The 19,532-nt window shown below is 45.0% G+C and overlaps 1 protein-coding gene across 5 annotated transcripts in view; it reads right to left on the minus strand.

The window, feature by feature from the left end:
- Positions 1 to 19,532, minus strand: part of PTCH1 (patched 1) — a 68,440-nt gene that overhangs the window by 30,474 nt on the left and 18,434 nt on the right. For 4 of the 5 annotated variants that reach the window (XM_019711985.2, XM_019711991.2, XM_019711990.2 and 1 more), the window contains 10 exons: positions 9,661 to 9,850; positions 6,790 to 6,859; positions 6,592 to 6,683; positions 4,981 to 5,179; positions 4,542 to 4,663; positions 3,586 to 3,733; positions 2,661 to 2,792; positions 2,066 to 2,221; positions 1,263 to 1,361; positions 643 to 768 (listed from right to left, as the gene is read on the minus strand). In XM_019711985.2, the coding sequence (XP_019567544.2) occupies positions 643 to 768; positions 1,263 to 1,361; positions 2,066 to 2,221; positions 2,661 to 2,792; positions 3,586 to 3,733; positions 4,542 to 4,663; positions 4,981 to 5,179; positions 6,592 to 6,683; positions 6,790 to 6,859; positions 9,661 to 9,850 (1,334 nt within the window). The remainder of the gene's footprint in view (positions 1 to 642; positions 769 to 1,262; positions 1,362 to 2,065; positions 2,222 to 2,660; positions 2,793 to 3,585; positions 3,734 to 4,541; positions 4,664 to 4,980; positions 5,180 to 6,591; positions 6,684 to 6,789; positions 6,860 to 9,660; positions 9,851 to 19,532) is intronic. The other variant, XM_074330254.1, reaches the window with a different exon arrangement.

Here is a 19,532-nt window from a genome sequence, read left to right on the forward strand (position 1 = left end):
AGAGTTTGTGGAAGCTAAGTAAGGAAAGGAGGTGGCAAGAGCCCCAACAAACCTCCTGCAGGCGAAAACGGCCCATACGTTCTCACAGTGGCATCTAATATTCAAGTTTAAGTTGTCGCCTCGCTTGGGCTGTACGGCAACCTCCTCTTGTCAGTGAGGTCTGCTCTACACAGCTGCCTTGTGTTGAGGCTGCTTTAGGGAACTGCGGAGAGGGTGGCATGCTTGAGGAGGGAACACAGAAACGTAGTGGGCTTTTGAGGCAGGAATGGACAAGAAGCGGGTTGTGCTGTGGACGAGTCAGAGGACTCCTGCCATCTGGAGTAGGGTTTCCTGGTGTCCCACAGGGAGTGGCCCTGGGACCATTTCAGTTGGACAATGAAGGCAAGGCCAAGTCCATAAGGTACCAGGTCCTGACGATACCCAGGCCACGGGCATCTGGGCTATGGGCTTACAAAGAAGGAAAGGACCCTGAACCTTTTTAGAGGGAATGTCAGGGTTCCTGCTTAAAGAAGCATCTGCCCAGAAGAAAGAGTCCCAAATGCTGTTATACTACGCCACTTCATGGCCACGGTACTGCCAGCCCAGTGGTGGAGATGGTCAGTGGCAGTGCCGTGCGCACAGATTTAATCCCCGGAAACGCACCTGGAGGGAGAAGGCCCGCAGAGCAGGAATTGGGATGAGTGCAGCCATGAAGAAGGCTGTGACGTTGCTGATGGAGGTGAGGGCCACGCTGGCGCCCGTGCGCTTCAGGCACTCCCCGGTCCTGTCCTGGGGGCGAGAAACCACAGTGCTGAGTGAGAGCTGCAAGGGCAGGGCTCTCTTAGAGCACAGGCTGTGTGAACAAGTCCTACACCGAGCCAAACACGGCAACTGGCGGTTTACTGTGCTGACATTAGGGGATAAGGGAGGAGTGTCTCTGCCTTCCCCCCAGCACAGGCACTGAAAACATCTTCAGTACTATTCACACAGTCATGAATGTTCATAGTTAGTACCATCCAAAACACCAAGCTGCAATAGAAGGATTTAAGTACATTTTTAATATGATTTAAAAGGGGTGGGGTGAGGACAAAGTGACAAATGTGCAGTTTGGAATACATTTCCTGAGATTCTTCTAACTTACTTATTTAGAGCCAGTAATCTGTCATCTGCCTTGGGACTAAATTATTTATTGGGCCAGATTGAGAAAAATGAAAGGACAAATACTGAGGAACGGAGGGGGCTTTGGCTTTGCCCAAAGTTTTCTTCTTTTGTATTTCAATTACCTCGAAAGGGATTCTTTTATTCTGTCCTGTTTCGCTAAATGCATGTGCCAGAAGGAAAACATCGTCCACACCAACGCCAAGAGCAAGAAATGGCAAAACCTATAGTGAAAACAGAGGACAGGGCGTTAGACATGTGAGGTCCCATTCTGATAATCCTAAGGCTATTTAAAACACTGTCACCAGCACCGCCAGTAGCTACCCAAAGGACAGCTTACATTAACTCATGGTAAAGAATTTAGTTTTATCCGCTAGTTAAATCCCCAAAGTCTAGCAGTCTTAGCTCACAGTAGATCTTGTACATTTCTATTTCTAAGCTCCATGTACAATGATTTTTTTTTTTTAAGTTAATAAATGGGAAGGATTGTAACTCATCTAAAGCAGTGATTCTCAAAGCACGATCCCTGGACCAGCATCATTGGGAACTGGTTAGAAATGCAAATTCTCCACCCCCATCCCTGACCAACTGAGTTAGAATCTCTGGGGGTGCAGCCCAGCAATCTCGAGTTTTTGCAACCCCTCCAGGTAATCCTAATGCACACTGAAGTCTGAAAACCACTGCTCTAATAAATGATCTAAATTCCACTGATAAGTGAAACATCTTGACTAATCAATAAGCCCATTCAGATCTTCTGTTCACTGCCGAGGAGGAGTGGTCCATTTACAGACACAACCCCCAAGAACGTGGCATTCTAGTGGAAAAGGCTGAAAGACCCTTTAGGTGACATGGACACATGAAAGGCCATACAAAAGGAGCCCGGGGAGGGATGTTGGTCAACAAAGTGGACGGATGGCTCCTTTAGTACCTGAGTTGTTGCAGCGTTAAAGGAAATCCCGATCAATGAGCACAGGCCCAATCCTGCAGCTACTGACAGTGCAACCAACAGGACGCCAGCCAGCCCCACGGCACCCTGGGACTTGGAGCAGTCCCAGCGCAGCATGGTTAAACAGGCATAGGCAAGCTGCAAGCAGAACCATGGGTGGGGGTGGGGGTGGGAGTGGGCAGGTGAAGGAATGAAGGGGAATGGGAGGAGTGGGGAGGGGAGGGAGGGGGAGGGGGAGACACAAAACAAAAGCCAAACATTAGAATGTGTAAGGATTCTAATGTTTTCCCCCACCCATCACCCCAAATCAAAAGGTAGAACTTATGAAACCCAACAACAAAAATTTACATTACAGACATCACAGGAAATGATACGAGTCAAAGGTGGGCAAACTGCAAATGGGAAAAAATGCTTTACACAACCACTTTTCAAACTGTTATGAAGCCCGAGCTCTCTGGCTCTCTTAGATGCACATGTGTGTTAAGAGCAGTTAAAAAGCAGGAGCCGTCATGGAAAGGTAAAAACCAAAAACCAAAACAAACCCCCAACCCCGCAGGAGAACTGAATTGATCGTTACCATAAGTAGGTAGCCACTGGCCACTCGGATGACACTGACGTCCGAGAAGGACTTGAGGATGTCGTCCAGGGTGGTTGTGGTGAAGGAAAGCACCTTCTGCGTGGAGTTCTGGGCGACACTTTGATGAATCACCTGTGGTCACAACATGAAAGTCCCAGACAGAATGAAAGCTTCAACGAGCTTCCACAGCACAGATGTTGGGGGACGCGTGTCCCCTCCACCTAACCAACTTTTTTTCTGATGCATTCTAAAGAGTTCTACATGATTCAGGTTTGAACTGGGACTAACATTAAATGACCCTGGGCCTGGGACAGTGAAGGTGACCGCTAATCAAGTAAGAAGTGGTGCTGAGGTGAGCCAGCCACTGAAGGTCCCTCTGGGCTCTTTACTCTACATGGAAGACTGCAGTCCCCTGTCCAGAGCTCTACAAGGCTGTGTTCCCCTCTCCAGCAGTTCCCCCTTAATCCAAACCAACTCATTCTTATGGGCACTCCTCCCCCCTTCATTTGCTGGCCACTTTTAAAAGGTCACATGCAGCTCCGTAGAGGTCACTGCTTGGGAAACAAAGGCCAGCTCCTGTCACATGACCTAACCAAGGGGACTGCAGCTGTGAACAGATTCTATGCCTGCTAATGTTTTCCAGACACCTTTTCTTGTTAACTGAGTGTTTTTTAAACACTATTATGCCTTAGCTCTGGAGTTCACAAGTGGTTACTCAAAATGTTTCAGGGCACCCCAATCAGGGCAATATCAAGAAAAGTGAAAAAAACTTTTCATCCTCCCCACCACGTTCCCAGAATTACAATGTTTTGAAAATAAATTCTAATGGAAAAAAAAGTTTTAAAACATCATTCAAATGAAGTATTTAGTCACTAAGGGGCTTGTACCCAGATTGCAAGGTGGGCAGCGGCATGCGGAGACTCACCTCCACGTAGGTCCTCTGCCAGGCCTCCAGGATGGCCGCCGCTTTGTCCTCGTTCCAGTTGATGTGCGACACATCCTCGTATCCCTTGAAGTGTTCGTACATCTGCTTTGGAGTCATTAACTGAAACATGGTCTGCAAGGCTTGGGCACTGCCGCGGGGTTGGAAAGGGTGAGAAGGCACAGATCAGGGGAGCAGCTCTACGACCAATCCCAAACGAGCGCCCCCCACTCACCTGCACTCAGACTACTCTTCTACATGAGCACATGTTTCCATTAAAATGGGACCGGGATGGTTATTGTATTTAATAGACTGATGTACCATATTAAAGGTGTAACCTTACAAACCTTTTACAGATAGGCCCCAAAATTAAATTAATAGGCAATTTCCTTTCTGTTTCTACTCAATGCAACAGGAAGGGTAGAGGGATAGCTAGCTAGACCAGATATGATTGGCTCACTCCTGCACGCTTGCTTGTGCAGAAATCCCAGACGACCGCCTTCCCGAGGGTAAAATCTCAAACAGAGTACCTGACACTTTATGGAGCGGAGTCAAGTGCAGAGGATAATTCTTGGTTAGCGTCATTTGCTGGTCTTTTCCTTTAATAAGCTATGACAGAGTCTAGCTCATACCACTTAACTCTCTTATGCTATGACCAATGTCTCTTGCTTGCTTTACACTTGCCCCAATTTTCTACAAAATGGGCAGATCTAACACCCTACGGTCACAAACTACAGTCTCAATGAAAATGACACATCTCTCGAAAAATTCCCCACACGGTGCCTTTTGAGCTGGTCTGGTCTGCTAATATTTCCTAATATTCTATTAATATTACACCAGACAGCTAGCTAGGTTATCAGGTATTAATACAGTTACACGTGCAGATGTCAGAAGGGAAGTGGTTTCTCAGGACAGGACAAAAACAAGATGGCTGGGCTTTCCCTCTGTGTGCGGATTACCTGACAAGCTTCCCAGTGCTGTTCTTGATGGCGCCACCCACAATCAGCTCCTCCTGCCAGTGCATATACTTCCTGGATAACCCATGACATCCACCATTCAAAACAAGGGCCATATCAAGAGGCTAAAATAGAAAGACAGCTACATAATTACGGGAATTAGCAGGCAGGTCACATGTCTTGTTAAAATCCAGTGCATTCGGGGCTTGTTTGTTTCAGAGAGAACATTAAAATCAAGGCTAATGAGAGGCGTATGGCAAATCTTACAGCAAAATTTCGCTCTATAAACAAACTTAGTTCCACAGACAAAAAAAAAACCCACAAAAAACCACAAATAGCGGAGAATGAAACCTTAAAAATGAAAATAACAGAACAAAGAATGGGGGGAAATATCAAATTTTTCGCTCTGCCCGTCCTAAGAAGACTTACTGCCTGTACTCACTTTGGTTGTATTTTTGTTGGGGGCTGTGGCGGGGCAGTCTGGATCAGCCGGATTGAGGCAGGGCCGGTCCATGTAACCATGACCAACTTCCGCCTTATTCAGCATTTCCTCCCAGCTGTCCACTTGATAGTTTATTTTCTTTAACTCTTCTAGGAATTCCAAAGGGTCAAAGTTTGTCCACTGCAAAGGAGCCTTACCTCTGTGAAAAAAATTAGGAGGCAAGACAATGAAAAGAGGCTTCCACACCCTTAGTAAAGTAACAGGACTACATATATTGCACATACTGCATCCAATTGCACAAGGCTTTTGGTAATGCTGCCACTCTGGGGCAGTGGCATTGAAAAAAAAAAAATGCTCCTTTCCGGTCTATCTGCATGCAAACCTAAGCCAGGAAAACAATTCATGAATGAAGATGGCAAGCAGAGAGCTGATAAATGAATGAAGGTACAAAGACTCTTTACTGGCTGATCTATTGTATTTAATACCCAAAACCAAAATTAGCCAGTGGGTGCCTCTAAGCAGAAGACTGAGATTGAAAATTAAGACCAAAAAAAAAAACCCAAAAAAAACAAAGAGGGAATCAAAATGTCAAATTAGCACTTGCCAGCCTAAGAAATGCTTTGTAAATGTCATCAATCCAAATATTTGATCTCCATTACCTGTAATAATCCCATACTTATGAGTGCTCTCTGACAGCCTGGCAGTCAACCCCAGAAGCCCCCTGCTGCCTCTGCCATCACAGCCATCATCAAGGCCACTTCCCCCCACACTCACTTTTGAATTTGTGCTGTTGACAGACCAGAAAGGCTTTTGGCTGCCTGTTATGTGGTTCAAACCACACTGTAGCTGCTTAACCAGGCTGAAGTCATTATTCAGAATCTCCCAACCAGAAAACACAAAACCCCTTATTTCCCATCTAAAACTGTACACTGAAGGTCAGAGTATGGCCACTGCAAATTGCTTTTGCAGATAGGTGCAAGCTAGGGCAGAAACAATAACCCAAGCACTAACTCTTGCATAATTAACTGAAAATGTCGACACTGATTAACAATTATTCTTTAAATGATGCTGTGTATATAATATCCAACTGCTAAACTGTGAAGCATCCCCTACCAGGGCCTTCAAAGATAACAGATTTCCCCCTTAAATGTCATTAATGTGATCCAAAGGAAGATTAGCATTTTGCTTCACAGGAAGATCTTGAACTTTAACTCAAAATATTTAGTTCTGACGTGTACCCACTAATAAATTCTCTCCTTAAAAGATAAGCTAAACCAACTTGATTGAGTGCCTGGTCTGCAAGACTGCAAACATTTTAAAGAGTTAAAAATCACACATACTCCAAAATCATTTGCATTTTATTTGCATATAAATGGGCTGGTAAAAGTGAATGAAATTTAATGATGCCTACAGAACTTTTTTTTGAAAAGAGAAAAAATATTCTGCTTAAGTCCCATCTCCCCCAACTATTCACTCAAAAAAATGTGCATGGAATTTCAATGTTTTTATTTCGTGTTCAAAACTGAAATAGAATAAACAATGGTAAAGTAACATCAGAAACTATTCTAGAGCTTAGAAATCAGACAATGGAAAATAAGATCATACACTTACAGTAGGTATGCTGTCCCAGGCTGTAATTTGGCCCCTTCCCAGAAGCAGTCCAAAGGTGTAATAATTAAACAAGGGTAAAGATATTCTATTATCTGTCAAAGTTAAAAAGAACAGGCCATGCATTAGGCTAACACATAACCACCGGCGTGTTTTTGAGAATTTTTGAGAATTCTTTTTGCAAACAAAAAGAAAGTATACCTGATCCATGTAACCTGTTTCTGTGATAAGTTCTCCAGATTTGTAACACAAATGTTCCAATTTCCACTGCCTATTAAAGAGTAGAGAAAACAATTTCTCATTGTAACAAAAGAAATCAGTACAAAGTTAGAATTATAGAACATATATAGAAAGAACTGCGGTTTTGATCACTTTTAAGTACCTGTCAAATTGAGCAGAACTTTTGCCAAGTAGAGACCCAACAAGCTTGCTTTAATGAATAGATAATACTTAGTTGTAATTAACGTGTGGGGTGTTTATGTAAATGAATGCTACCAAAGTGCTTGAGAAGTCTTGTTTCCTTAAGTGTTCTCCCAATAATCTTGTTTACACCATTAATCTGCTTCTCTACATACATTAAACAACTTCAGGGCAGATAATTCAGAGTTGAATTGTCACAAATTCAAAATAAGTGCGGACTAAATCAGTAAGGTTTGTAATGTATTAACATATATTCAGGTGAGAAAACATTACCGGCTTATTTTTACTGGCAGATAATGTACTTATTAACAGAGAGTGTTCAAAATGAACTTTCCCGCTGTTAACCATGAATGCTGTGAACACTGCCAGGTAGATCAATTTCCCACTTTACAGTCCCCTTCTTGTCCTATAGAAATGATAGTAAATACACTGATCAACAATACCTCTTTTATCTTTCATCTATGTATTGCTATAGAGTTCTGTTATCCCTACTAGAGTGCTATACTCGTATATAAAGCCCACACCTTTAGGGAGATTAAGTGTAACTTGAAAAAAGGCCATTTGGAAACGGTGGGATGGAAAATCCAAGAGAAGAAAAACTGAAAATAAAGAACTCCCTCCAAACTGCACAATTGTATTGGTCACCCAAAGGAGTGTTCTGGACTTTGCCCTCTTTCCTGCAGAACCTGCTCATCCATCCCTCAGCACCCCACTAAAATGCCACCTTCTTGCTAAGTGTTCTTTATCCAGGGCAATTAAATGACCCCTTCCTCTTGAATGCTAGAGCACTGACTGGTCGGATCTCTGCCGGACACCTGGAGCGCCTGCAGTGGGGCCTGCAGGGGACTAGCTCTGTGTGTGCTGATGTCTTACCTGTACTGATGTCTTTCTTCTCCTTAACTAGACTGTCTGCTCCTGAGAGCAGGACCCGAGTTATCCACCCACCCACCCACCTATGTATATGTTTATATTTTAATTCCACATAGCATCTACACAGACTATCTAGCATGAGTAGGTTCTCACTTATTATCACTTGAGCAATTAACTCTTATTTACACTTGTTTTATTATCACGTGATCAATGAACTCTTATTTACACTTGCTTTAGAAGGGTATGGCTGTGCATTAGAAAAAAACATTGTCTAGTTAGACAATCTAATTCCCAATTTTCTCACCTAAAAAATTAGATAGGTTGAACTAGGCGTTCTTCGAAGTTCATTCCAATGCATAAAAGCTCTTGGGTTCCCTCTCAGTTTGAGTGTAATTTCATAGTACAGATGCTCACATCTTCTCCTTATGTAAGTGACAAGCCCCCTCAAGGTAGGTTCCCGTTATATTAAGAACGCATCCAGGGGGCCCTGGAACACCCATTTCCACTTGCAAACTTTGCAAAAGTGCACTGGGTAGTTTAGTTGCTTCCCCCACAGCACTCCTGACAGACGGGGAGGGCTGTGCCGGTAAGAACGAGGATGTGCTCTCCTGCCAAGTCTGCCTGACAAAGTGCTACAGCACCTCCTCACATTTTCCAAAGCCCTTTCATATGCACATATACCTGGTCTTGTTCTGGGAACCTCCTGCCAGTAACAGAGCAAACGTGATCATAAATTAGTTTACAGATTAGCCCAAGATGTGTGACTTGTCCCAGGTCTTGCTGGGCCCTAGATCCTGTCTCCAGCTAGATGGGTCTTACAGCCGATCCAGTTAAGTCCAGAGTGGACGTTACAGCAGGGACAAATGCAGATTTTCATTTTATTCTCTCCCTAATTCTCTCTGGTCACGAGTATGTCCACATTGCCACTTCCTCACCTCCCCTGTGAAAAATAAATCATACTTGCCAACCACTAAGTTAAGAGATGATGAAAGTCTACGGGGGTAGGACGGAGTTATCTACTAAACGTCAATTCAGTGGTCCCTTGGAAATGGGGTTTAGCTATCTCAACAGATCAGGGAGAAGATCCAGTTTAAATTAATCAATTCAGGCAGTTGGTCTATCACCAAACTCCAGTTGTCTGCCCTTATCTACACGCTGTACAAGAATGGACAAGATATGGTCCCTGCCCTGAATAACTCAGTTTAGACAAATAAGAAAAAGTGCTGTTAGTTTTGTTTGCTGCAGAATTCTTCCTATGCGTTTACTATACCCACAGCGTTTTTACAATAGCTATGAAGCTAAAGGGTAATATTTTGTAAAGCTGTGTGTGAGTCCACCTTATTCCACCTACCAGGCAGCAGGAAGTCACCATAATGGCTGAACTTCCTATGTGCTTTGTGACACATACCAACAACTGCCAATATCTACAGTGAACACAAAGTAGTAAGTATTCTTATTCCTTGAAAGTTGACCAAAGACAATGCAGCATCTAACTGTTCTAAAAACATCTTAAGTAATGAAACATCTACAGAATAGGTCTATAGCCACCCAAATGGCGGCTTGCAGGATCCTACTCATTTGGGTATACTGACAAGATACTTACTGAAAATACAATATAACGTAATGTATTTGACGACTAAACTCTGGAAACAAATCACGATTTTTAAAAAGCCAATACATTACAAAACTATTTGAACTAACACCCAGGTGTCTTTCCAGGGCAACCTTATTTACTAAAACAAAGGGCCTTAGGCAGCAGCCCCTTCCCTTCCACCAGCTCACCTGTTATACATATACACGTGGACCCGGCTGGCCTTGAGCGCTGAGTCCAGGTGCTGGCGGAGCGCTTCTGTGGTCAGAACGTTGGTACCTTCTTCTTTCGGGGTCTGAATCATGAGCTGAGGATTAAACATAGCCTCTTCTCCAATCTTCTGGCGAGTATAATTTAATTCGCGACTGACTCGTCCACCAACTGACAAACATGTACAGGTTTCAATTAGAACAGCAAAATCCCCACAAATTCACAATCCATGTGTTATCTCACTAAGAAACGCAGGATACATGATAAATACACTCTGGTCAAGAAAATGTATGACTGATATTTAAGGAGTAACATTCGTATTATTGTTATCGATATTGTTAACTTTGCTGATAATAAACATAAAAAATACTCACAAAACCCATTAACGACTGCCCTGCCTTCCACACACACAAACCTAGTGCATTCGTGCTTTGTACACCTTTTAACTAATGTATGTAGAAAGGGGGGAGGGGCAGGAAAACTTGAGACACCTTTTCCTTGCAGACCAGACCAAATACCTCTGTTGCAATTTCTTTCACTTGTATAAATATGCCACTCCAGCACATTTCAAGATAAATGGCTTCAATTTACACTTTTCTCCTAAATAATCTAGCAAAAGTAACAAGGCAATGTTTCTCCTTGTGGAAAAAGAAACAAGAAAAGGTGACAAACATGTTTTCAGCACAAAACCTGCCAGGAGAAGATGAATAATGGGATTCATATCAGATGCACACGGGGAAATCCCATTGGAGAGGGACCAAATGTATCAGCCGCAGCCGCGCTGTCATTGGAAGGCCCTGGAACCTGGTTCTATCAGACTCACCGGGTCAGCATCCAGGAAACACAGGTGCCAGGTTCTGAGCTGCCTGGAGGCGGGCAGCCCGTGTTCCAGGAGTTCCCAGGTGACTCAGAACCGGCCCCCGCACCAACCTGGCTCTCCAGCAGGCTGGCCATGCTAGAAGCCAGCGCAACGAGGTACCTCAGGCACCCGTGACGTTGTTGCTGCAAACTGGTTTTTGTCTTCTTCCTTCCTCAGGTCCTAAGGCTGTATTTCAAGCATGGTTTTAGAACAAGCCCAGCTCAGAATGCTGCACGTGGCTGGCAGGTATGGTGTGAAGGGGAGAGGGAGGTGAAGGCATGGAGGGGGTTTTGATCCCTTTCAGTGACGTTGAGGGGCTGGAAGGGCAGCAGAGAATCCTTGAGTTCTCTGCACACACACTGCAGGGCTCACAGAGTCTGATCGGTCCTAGGAGCCGATAGTGCACGGCTGCTGAGAAGAAGGCCTTCCGCTATTGTGCAGGAAGGGCCCCAGTGATCACTGCAGCTTTCCCAGGGGCGGAATCCTTTGTCAAGTTTAATATTCACGGACATAAACATTTGGTTTGGGCAAGTAAATAAGTACTGGTTTAGTTGTCCTGGCATATTTTATAAACAAGGGGCAGGCTAAAAAGCAAGTAACGCCCCCATTAGGAAAGCGAGTCCGGACTCACAGCCTGGCAGGGTCATCTGCCCAGGTTCACACACACGGCTCAGGCTACCTGGGAACTCCGTGAGGTGGGGCCGAAATGAATGTCAGTGTGTCAGTCAGAGAGACGCAAGGAAGGGGGTGGGGAGGAGAGGAAGGGGGGAGGGGAAGAGACGGAAATTATCAGTAGGTTACAGAAAGTATTAAGACTCCTCCAGGAGAAAACTTTGACAAATGCCCTGGGGAATTAGGGAGGACCTTGCAATCAATTTGAAGTTCAAGAAAAATCTAAGGAAAACTTGGGAAACAACTTGCAAAGGAGGATGAATTTACGTAATACCACAGGCCTATTCAGGATGCCCCACTAAAGCTGCCTGCAGGCAGGGTCTGGCTCCTTTTGGCAGAAATCACAATGCTTTACTTCAACCAATTAACAAGTGAGCTGAATAACACTCAATCCACCTTCTGTAGAGACAGAAAGGCTGTTTAAGGCTAAAAAGCCAATTATTAGCTCAGAGGTCACTTCTGAAAAGCTAGAGCTGCACTCCAAGGAGCTCCAAATAGCCTTTTTGAAAAAGAAGCTCAACCTCTTCCTTTATTCTGACTGCTATGACATCGATGCCCCACACCTATAAATCATTTATAATATATTTCCACCTGCCTCCTCAAACCTTGGCTAGAACGAGATTTCTCATTCTGCTTACAAAAAGTCACACTTCCTTTCACCTTCACCGAAGCTTAAAACTTCAGGTGAATTAAGACCATGAGGTAAAAACAAACAACAGGAGACACAGACACCCGCCCCCCTGCTGCCCCTCCCAAACCTTAGCAGAGCAGCTGCCTGTAACTATAACCAACAAGGAAAGGGATGACCCAAGGGATGAGTACACACAAGAAAAATCAGATGCAAGGTTCCTGCAGCTGAGAACTTGGATTGCACTCTTCCAGACCAACCTCATAATGGACCAATTATTTTATCACAGGGGTTTTCAGACATGATGCTGTTTCCTACAAGATATTAAAAAAGGTACCAGTGGCTCCATAATGTCACCTTTTTAGATGTTTTAAGATGTATATTTTAACAAACACATATAGAAAGTGTATATTTTCAGGTCTCTGCCATTGAAACATTTCAATCTCTTTGCTCTTCCATCTCTTTGTTCTAGTAATAAGTATGAATATTTGCTAATGTGACAACCAGTGTCAACCAGAACAGGACTGTTATCATAGGGGGACCAAGATTATCATCGAGTTGAAAGACGCTGAATTCTAAATTTCCTCAGCCACCTATGCTGTATCTTACTTTTGAGTATTGTTAAATTCTTATTTTTACATGATACACAGCCATGATACACATAACATGTCATCTTGTATTTAACCACATACGAATGTTTTTGCAAAACTATTCAGTACTTTTTAAAAAGCTTAGCTAACGTCCACTTTACTTGACAGATGGTTGTAACCCAATTCATTCACCCTGCTGGGTGCATTTGGGGGTGCGTGCTAAGCTGTGGGGTGCCATGGTTGATGAGACCAACGTGTTCTCTGATCCAAAAGGCTCGCTGGCAGTAAAGCCAAACAGGCAACAGACAAGCAAACCAGTAAGATCTTTCATGGCACGACAAGTGAGTGACTGGGAGGTGGGTCAGGGCAAGACCACTTCTAATGGAGCAGCCAGGGGAGACCTAAAAGGAAATAACTTCGAAGAGCTGGGGTAACTGCTCTGGGCAGAGGAACCAGCAACTACAACACCCTCAGGTGTGGCTTCTCCAGGGAGAGAAAGGAGCCTGGTGACACCACAACGATGCCATTCACTTGGCTGCACTGGGTGTACCAGTGTCACACACCGCATGGCACTCGCGTGGTCTTACAGCAGTGTTCACCTAAGGCGCTCTGGACAAGCCACCAGAAACAGAAACCCCTGTGGACAGCAATTTTATGGACTCGCCTGACTCGCTACTCTAAATCACAGCGGAGTGACAACCAGAGCTGTTCTTTAACTTGCTGGCTTCCTTGTCATGCGCCGGTGTGAGGCTTGGCTCTCAGGAAGCCCCACAGACCCCATTTCAAGTGTCTGAAGTTGCAGCTGTGATCTAGGGGGACACGGTTTTCTTCCTTCTCTTTGCCAGTTTCAAGGTCAAAGTCCCTCTTTCTTATTTTCTAAATAACTGAATGTTCATGAAATACTGCACAGTCATTTTTGACTACTGAGCAGAATGAACCGTAAGCTCCACTATCTGTGAGGTAGACGTAGGGATACTGACAGCCATGTCAGCGGCTCTGATGGATAATCTTCCACTGCTTCCCTTTTGGAGGTTTACCTCTATTTCTTAATATTGCTGCAATGAACATGTATAATTAAAGACTTCCACATGACAAACAAAAATAAATATGAAAGCTACTTGGTAGCGATCTGAATTAAAAACAAGCTCAATGCAAAAATAACGTGCCATCTTGATCATATACTGAAGCCCTCATATTCTTTTCCTTCTCCTGCCCACAACAACTTTAACAGTAAAATAACAACCAACCTCTCTGCACAAGACTCAGAGAAAATGTTACCTCAGGATGCTAGGACACAAAACCACCTTTATAACAGTGTGGTGCTTTCCACTTGCAAAGCCCTTTCACACTCATTATTTACTTATTTATAAATATTTTGCTCGATGCCAATCCCCCATCAAGTTGGGACAAGATGAACTGGACAGACCATGAGAACGGATATCAGGAGACCTGGGTTCTCCATCCCACGCTGCCACTTGCAGCACTGAGATATGGACAAGCCCCTGATGCAGGTGAGCCGCAGTATCCTCTGTGAAAATGGGATAAAACTGCTACTACTAACCTCCTAAGACCGACACCGGAACCCATAGCTCAGCAGGTCTCCGTCCATTTGTTCATTTATCACAGGGCATGTATCAGTACCCTTACTTTACAGAGGAGAAAACATAGCTGCAGAGTTCGGTGACTGGCCCAGAGCTACACAGCTAAAAGGAGGCAGAACCCACCCTTTAATCCCAAGTCCAACTGCCCTGCAAGCCTCGTGGCTTCTGAGCACCAGCTGAGACTATGAGTCTTGGAGCACCAAATCCCATATACCAGCTGGAGCTTTTATAATGCATTAAAGTATTACGCGGACAAATAATCAGTCTTTGAAGGACAACAATGTTGCATCCAAATTTTTCACTGCCAGTCAGGAGATAGTTTTGTCAGTAGGGAGCTCCATGGGTGGCAGGCAGTGGACAGGCCCCGTTTTCTTTCTGGTCCCCAGAGGGGCAGAGAGATGAGGGGTTGCGGAGAACAAGCAGCCCTAAGCCTCTTTACCTGCAAATTCCGCATCTTTTCCTCCAGAAATCTGAGGCTTAAACCAATTCTTTGAAAGAGGTGAGGTAAGGAGCATCACTTCTGCAAAGAAGTTTTTGATGAGGCGCTGCTGATCCGTTCCTCCCCAGATCAAACCAAGTATGGCTTTCGCAGGAGAAGGGCCAGCGCAGGTGAGAAACCATTCCATGCACAGGTCCATAGGCTGGGCCAGAGCTGCCATTCCAACCCATGGCAGACAAGAGACGACCCCCACCCCTTGCCCCCCATGATGTTCTCCTGCTGTATAATTCTGCAGCCCAGTCTTTTGCACAGAGCTATATACACGCCTATGGCATTCAAGCAAAAAGCTTTTCGCAAAAGCTTATTGTGATCCACAAAAAGATAATCTAAGGGACCAACCGAAGTGTTTTTCCCACTAAATTCCAAGTCTTTTCAGGGTGACACTGTCCGCTGCCCACTCACCTCTGCGCACCAGGCTCACAGCACACACTCAGTGTGTCGGATGCATAAATGAATGAGCAGCCTCAATACAGAGCCTTGGGAACAGGCAGTCATCTGTATAAGATATTAATTCTCCCCAAAGCCTCAAAAAGTCAATCAGTCAAAACAAATGACCCTTTCAGCCTGAAAAGTACCCACTCAGAGTCCAATTAGGAAAATGGGGTCTGTGTATATGCAAGCGTAGCATTTGCATTTGATTAATCCCATGAATTATCTAACAGATGCTAGAGAGATTCCCCCCCCCCCCTTAGTTACTTCAGGTCCTTCTTTCAATGTTGTGATTAGTTATTGTGAGGGTGAAAAAAGTACAAACCTCTGAAAGGATGCAACTGCAAAATTATTAACGCCGGCTTTACCAATGGAAAAAAATGGAAGATTCAGAAATTTGAGCAATTGGCTGAAAACTCCTGGGCTGTGAGTTTTAGTCACTCTTGCACCCATCTCTTTTATTCATGACTAGCCAACTGCTGCTTAAGCTTCTGGGCTGTTTTTCTCCTTGTGGGATTGTGCCCTTGGGTGTTGCCATGGGAAAATGCTAGAATCAGATCCCCCAAAGGGAATTTGCCTTCACGAAGGGAGCCCGGTGAGGTGAAAACCACACAAACAAGACAAGAGCAGGAAACATCCTACCCCTCCCCAGAGACAGTGGGGGGGGGGTTGCGGGGAAGTAGCTGTAGGCTGATTTGGAGCATGCGGCCTACTGTAAGCCCCCCACACCACCACCAGCTGTTTGTGGTGCCATCTGTTACAGCGAGGGCTGCTTCCTCTGAATGGCCTTCCCTGAAGCCGCCCGCTCGCTCTGTCGCACACGATCAGGTCACCCCAGCACTCTGCCCCAACTAGACCTGCTGCCTGCCACCGTCCCCCCAACCCTCCAGTATTTCTTACAGGGCCACCCGCTCCAAGATGACACTGCATCTGTCAGGAGGCCCATTCTCCATTGGTCACTTGCTGTGCAAGTGAGGGCTGCAGTCAACCCCATCTCAGACAGGCCCCGTGAAGTCACAGGCTGCGGGCCCGTGGGTGTTCCTGGCTACACACAAGACACAACAGAGGAGAGCTCTGCTCTATCCCTCCCCGTCTACCTGCGCAGCTGTGAACTGTCCCAGGTCCTACCACGATTTCACCTGAATGCTCCGGCGCTCCCAGCAAGCAGGTGCAGACCCAGCCTGTCCTTTTCTGCGGGAGCTAAGCAAGCCCAGAAGCGTCTGACACACAGCAGCGGGGTCCCTCACAGGCAATGCTGGACCAGGAAGCGGAACCCAGGGACCAAAGAGCATGTTGTTATCAAGTTTGGAGGTTTTACTGAAGGATTCCTAAAGTCTTCATTAAAAAAATAAAAGCAGAAAACAAGCCAACAATAACGAGACCCACACGCTTGCAAGGCAGCGGGCTCTCTCTAGCACAGCACGCAGGCTGGTGTGTCACATTACCCCCAGCTCCCTTCTCCCAGCTTCTGCCGGGCTGGCATCACCTCTCCTCTGGGTTCCAACAGTCCTCCTGCCATTGTTCCGCCCTGGCTCTTTTCACTGGCCTCCTACTTGAGCAGCATGGAGGAGAGGACATGTGAGTCCCGCCCCTGGGGAACACCAAGATGGCCCAACTTCTCTCCCACTCCAATCCTCCTCTCTCCATCTGTATGGGGAGACGTCCATCACGGGGGGGACGGGGACGGGGGGGACGGGGGGGGACCACTTTCCTGATTTTGTTGCCATCAGGATTAGCTGGATTAGGGGCTCATACATAAGGAACCCCTGCCATGAGAAGGTTTCATCACCAGGGCAGCTTGGTGTGAACTATACTGCCACCAAGCAAATGGGGGGTGGGAGGGGACGATGGCAGGGGAAAAAAATGCTTCAAGTGCAAAAATACATGAACTGGTCACAGCAATAAATCCCCCCATTGTGCCTTTCCAAGGGTGTGAGCCATTCAAGACTGTCCTTTCAAACAAGAAACCTACACGATCCTTATCTAATGGGTCTGATAGCAGTGGTAGGTGGAAGCATAGCTGCCACAAAGAAACTTCTAGCACTTCCCTAAAACCAGTAAAGCTGGGTGGGAAGAGTAGCACTGTTGGAAGCTTATATTATGTTCAAGGTCAGCTAACACCTCCATGTCGCTCACCCATACACCCAATGGTAACCCCCGCCCCCTTTAATATGAAGGAAAACAATATGGGCAGGAGTAGGGGAGAAATGGAGGAGGAGGGCAAGAGAATGGGGAGAAAAACAGAAGCACAATTCTTAACTCCTTTTAAAAATTCACTGAAAGTTTTCCTCCCAGGAAATCATCTGGCCCATTCACCCACCCAAAGCCCCATCCTGGCCACTGCTCATGTGGGCCCTGCATGAAGTAAACACAACTTGTAGAGAACGTAATGGGGTGTGTGCAAGTGTGTGTGTGTGTGTGTGTTTTATAGAACAGTCTCTCTTGCACAGAACTGGGCTGTTCCATCAAAGCCGTATCTGTTATATTTCTGTCTTTCTCTTCTGTTTGGCGTATTCACCAACAAGAGAAAAGGAGGTAAGCTTTCGCAGCCCTGACCTGCAGCTGGAACACAATACTTTCACACAGCCCTGCCGACCCCTGACATAAATTTTACACCGCAGCTGGCATTTACACACTCAGCATTACCATATGTATAGCTGCTCGGTGCTAATTATGCTAATCACCTGTCTAACTCGCTGCTGCGAAAAATGGTTGTATTTAGCAGTCCAGTGCCTACCAATGCAGCTTACTGTGTGGCTGAAATGTACATTCAGACGGCCCTGAATGGCAAGATTTTTCCACGTTGCTGGCTACATTCAGGCCTCAGAAAAATTTATTCAAGTCAACTGGTTTCGGTCCGCAACAAAAAAGTTACGAGAAAAAAGTGAGTGTGTTCTTGCCCTAACATTCTGGATCTGCTTGCAAGCAAAATGATAAATCAATTGGTGTGAGAAACAAAAAGGGAGAGAGATTTCTTTTGGGAGCCATGTGAAACTGTAGCCTATTAAAAAAAAAAAAAAGGGAAAAAAAAAAAAAGGGTCATCCTATTCCCCAAATCTCTGGAAAGAGCAGTTAATAGACATTTAGTCCTAATCCCAAATCCTTCAAATTGCAAGCTTTGTTTGCAATTAAGCAAGGTATTAAACGTGCAATTTTTTTTTCTGGATCATGTGTGGACTGAAATGATGGTACCATATTTATCATTTTTAAAACTGATTACAGCAATATATAAATCTCATGGGAGAAAAATCAGGTAAGAGGAAAGAATTTCTTAGGTAGCTAGGAAAAATTCTTGTTATTTTCTCTCAGAAAGCCTCTGTTTAAAAAGACACTGAGTGATATTTACATGTATTTTTGTGAAGTTTTCTGGTTTCCCCACTAAAGGAGCAAAGGAAATCAGGGAACGGGGGTGAAGAAGATGGGAGAATTCAAAAAAGAAAAAAAAGTGGTGGGGAAGGGAGAATCAAGAAGTCTACATTTTCCTTAATCCTAAAATTCCTGCTTTTTTCATCACTGTTTCTTAAATTAACTTTTCTTGATCATTCTACAGAATTGATTTCTTAGATAAGGGTAATATTGCAGGTTGTCTTAAGAATTCCCCAAATTCAAACTGAAGCCCCTTTTCCTCCTAACTCACAAAGTATCTTCATAGTAATTTTTTAAAACCCCAAATTTGGTCAGTCTCAGGACTGCTCAGTATTACATCAGATTATCTGGATGTACAGATAATGTCTAGGCATCCCAGTTTTCTTGACTTTCCTGCAGGGGTGGCCCAGTTTCTTTCTCACCTCTAAATGATCATTATTAGATTACCTATTTAAATTTTGAAAATGGAAGGCCATTTATTTTGCAACATATCTTGGCCTACCCCCCAGTGCTACAAAACAAGAGAGTAGCAATGTGATTTATCTTAGGTTTACACACAGAAGGTGCACCAACGCAGCAGGCTCTCTCAGACACTGGGAAGGGGGGGCAGGGGGAGGGCGTGCGAAGGAAGCTGACCTTGCCTTTCCTTGCTTTGCTCACCTTTCCATTTAACTCACAGCAGAGGAAAACGGTGATGCTCACAGACGCTGCCATGAAGTCAATAGCTTTCTCACTATCAGCACCCCACCCACCCCGTTCTGTTCAACATTTGATAAACTTCTCTAACCCAGTGAAGCAACATTATCCAAGCCACATCTTGCTCTCTTTGACATCCCTATTCAAGCTGCTTTTCTTTGCCAGTCCAAAGCATGAATTCTTCTGTAGTTCCACATCTTGACTATGCAGCCGACACCACAAATGACGTGACCACTACTGTGTTCGCTCGCTGCAGAGCAGAGGGCTTACCCGTCATTCCCTCCCAATCGCTCGCTCTTCTTAAACAGGAGATGGACCACCCTGCCTCATGGCACAGAGCAGTGTTTACATTGCAGTACTTGACTGTGTAATACATCTGGCATTTTTGGGCAGGATTCCTGAGCTAGGGGCCAGAAGCCCTTAAGCAATGATTTAAGGGGGAAAAAAATCCTGCACACTGGCTTAACAAAGCCCACATCCAGTTCCTTTTGCTTACTTTTGTAACACGTTTCA

The sequence above is a fragment of the Rhinolophus sinicus genome, linkage group LG04 (assembly GCF_036562045.2).
Source record: "Rhinolophus sinicus isolate RSC01 linkage group LG04, ASM3656204v1, whole genome shotgun sequence".
In the NCBI taxonomy this organism is placed as follows: Eukaryota; Metazoa; Chordata; class Mammalia; order Chiroptera; family Rhinolophidae; genus Rhinolophus; species Rhinolophus sinicus.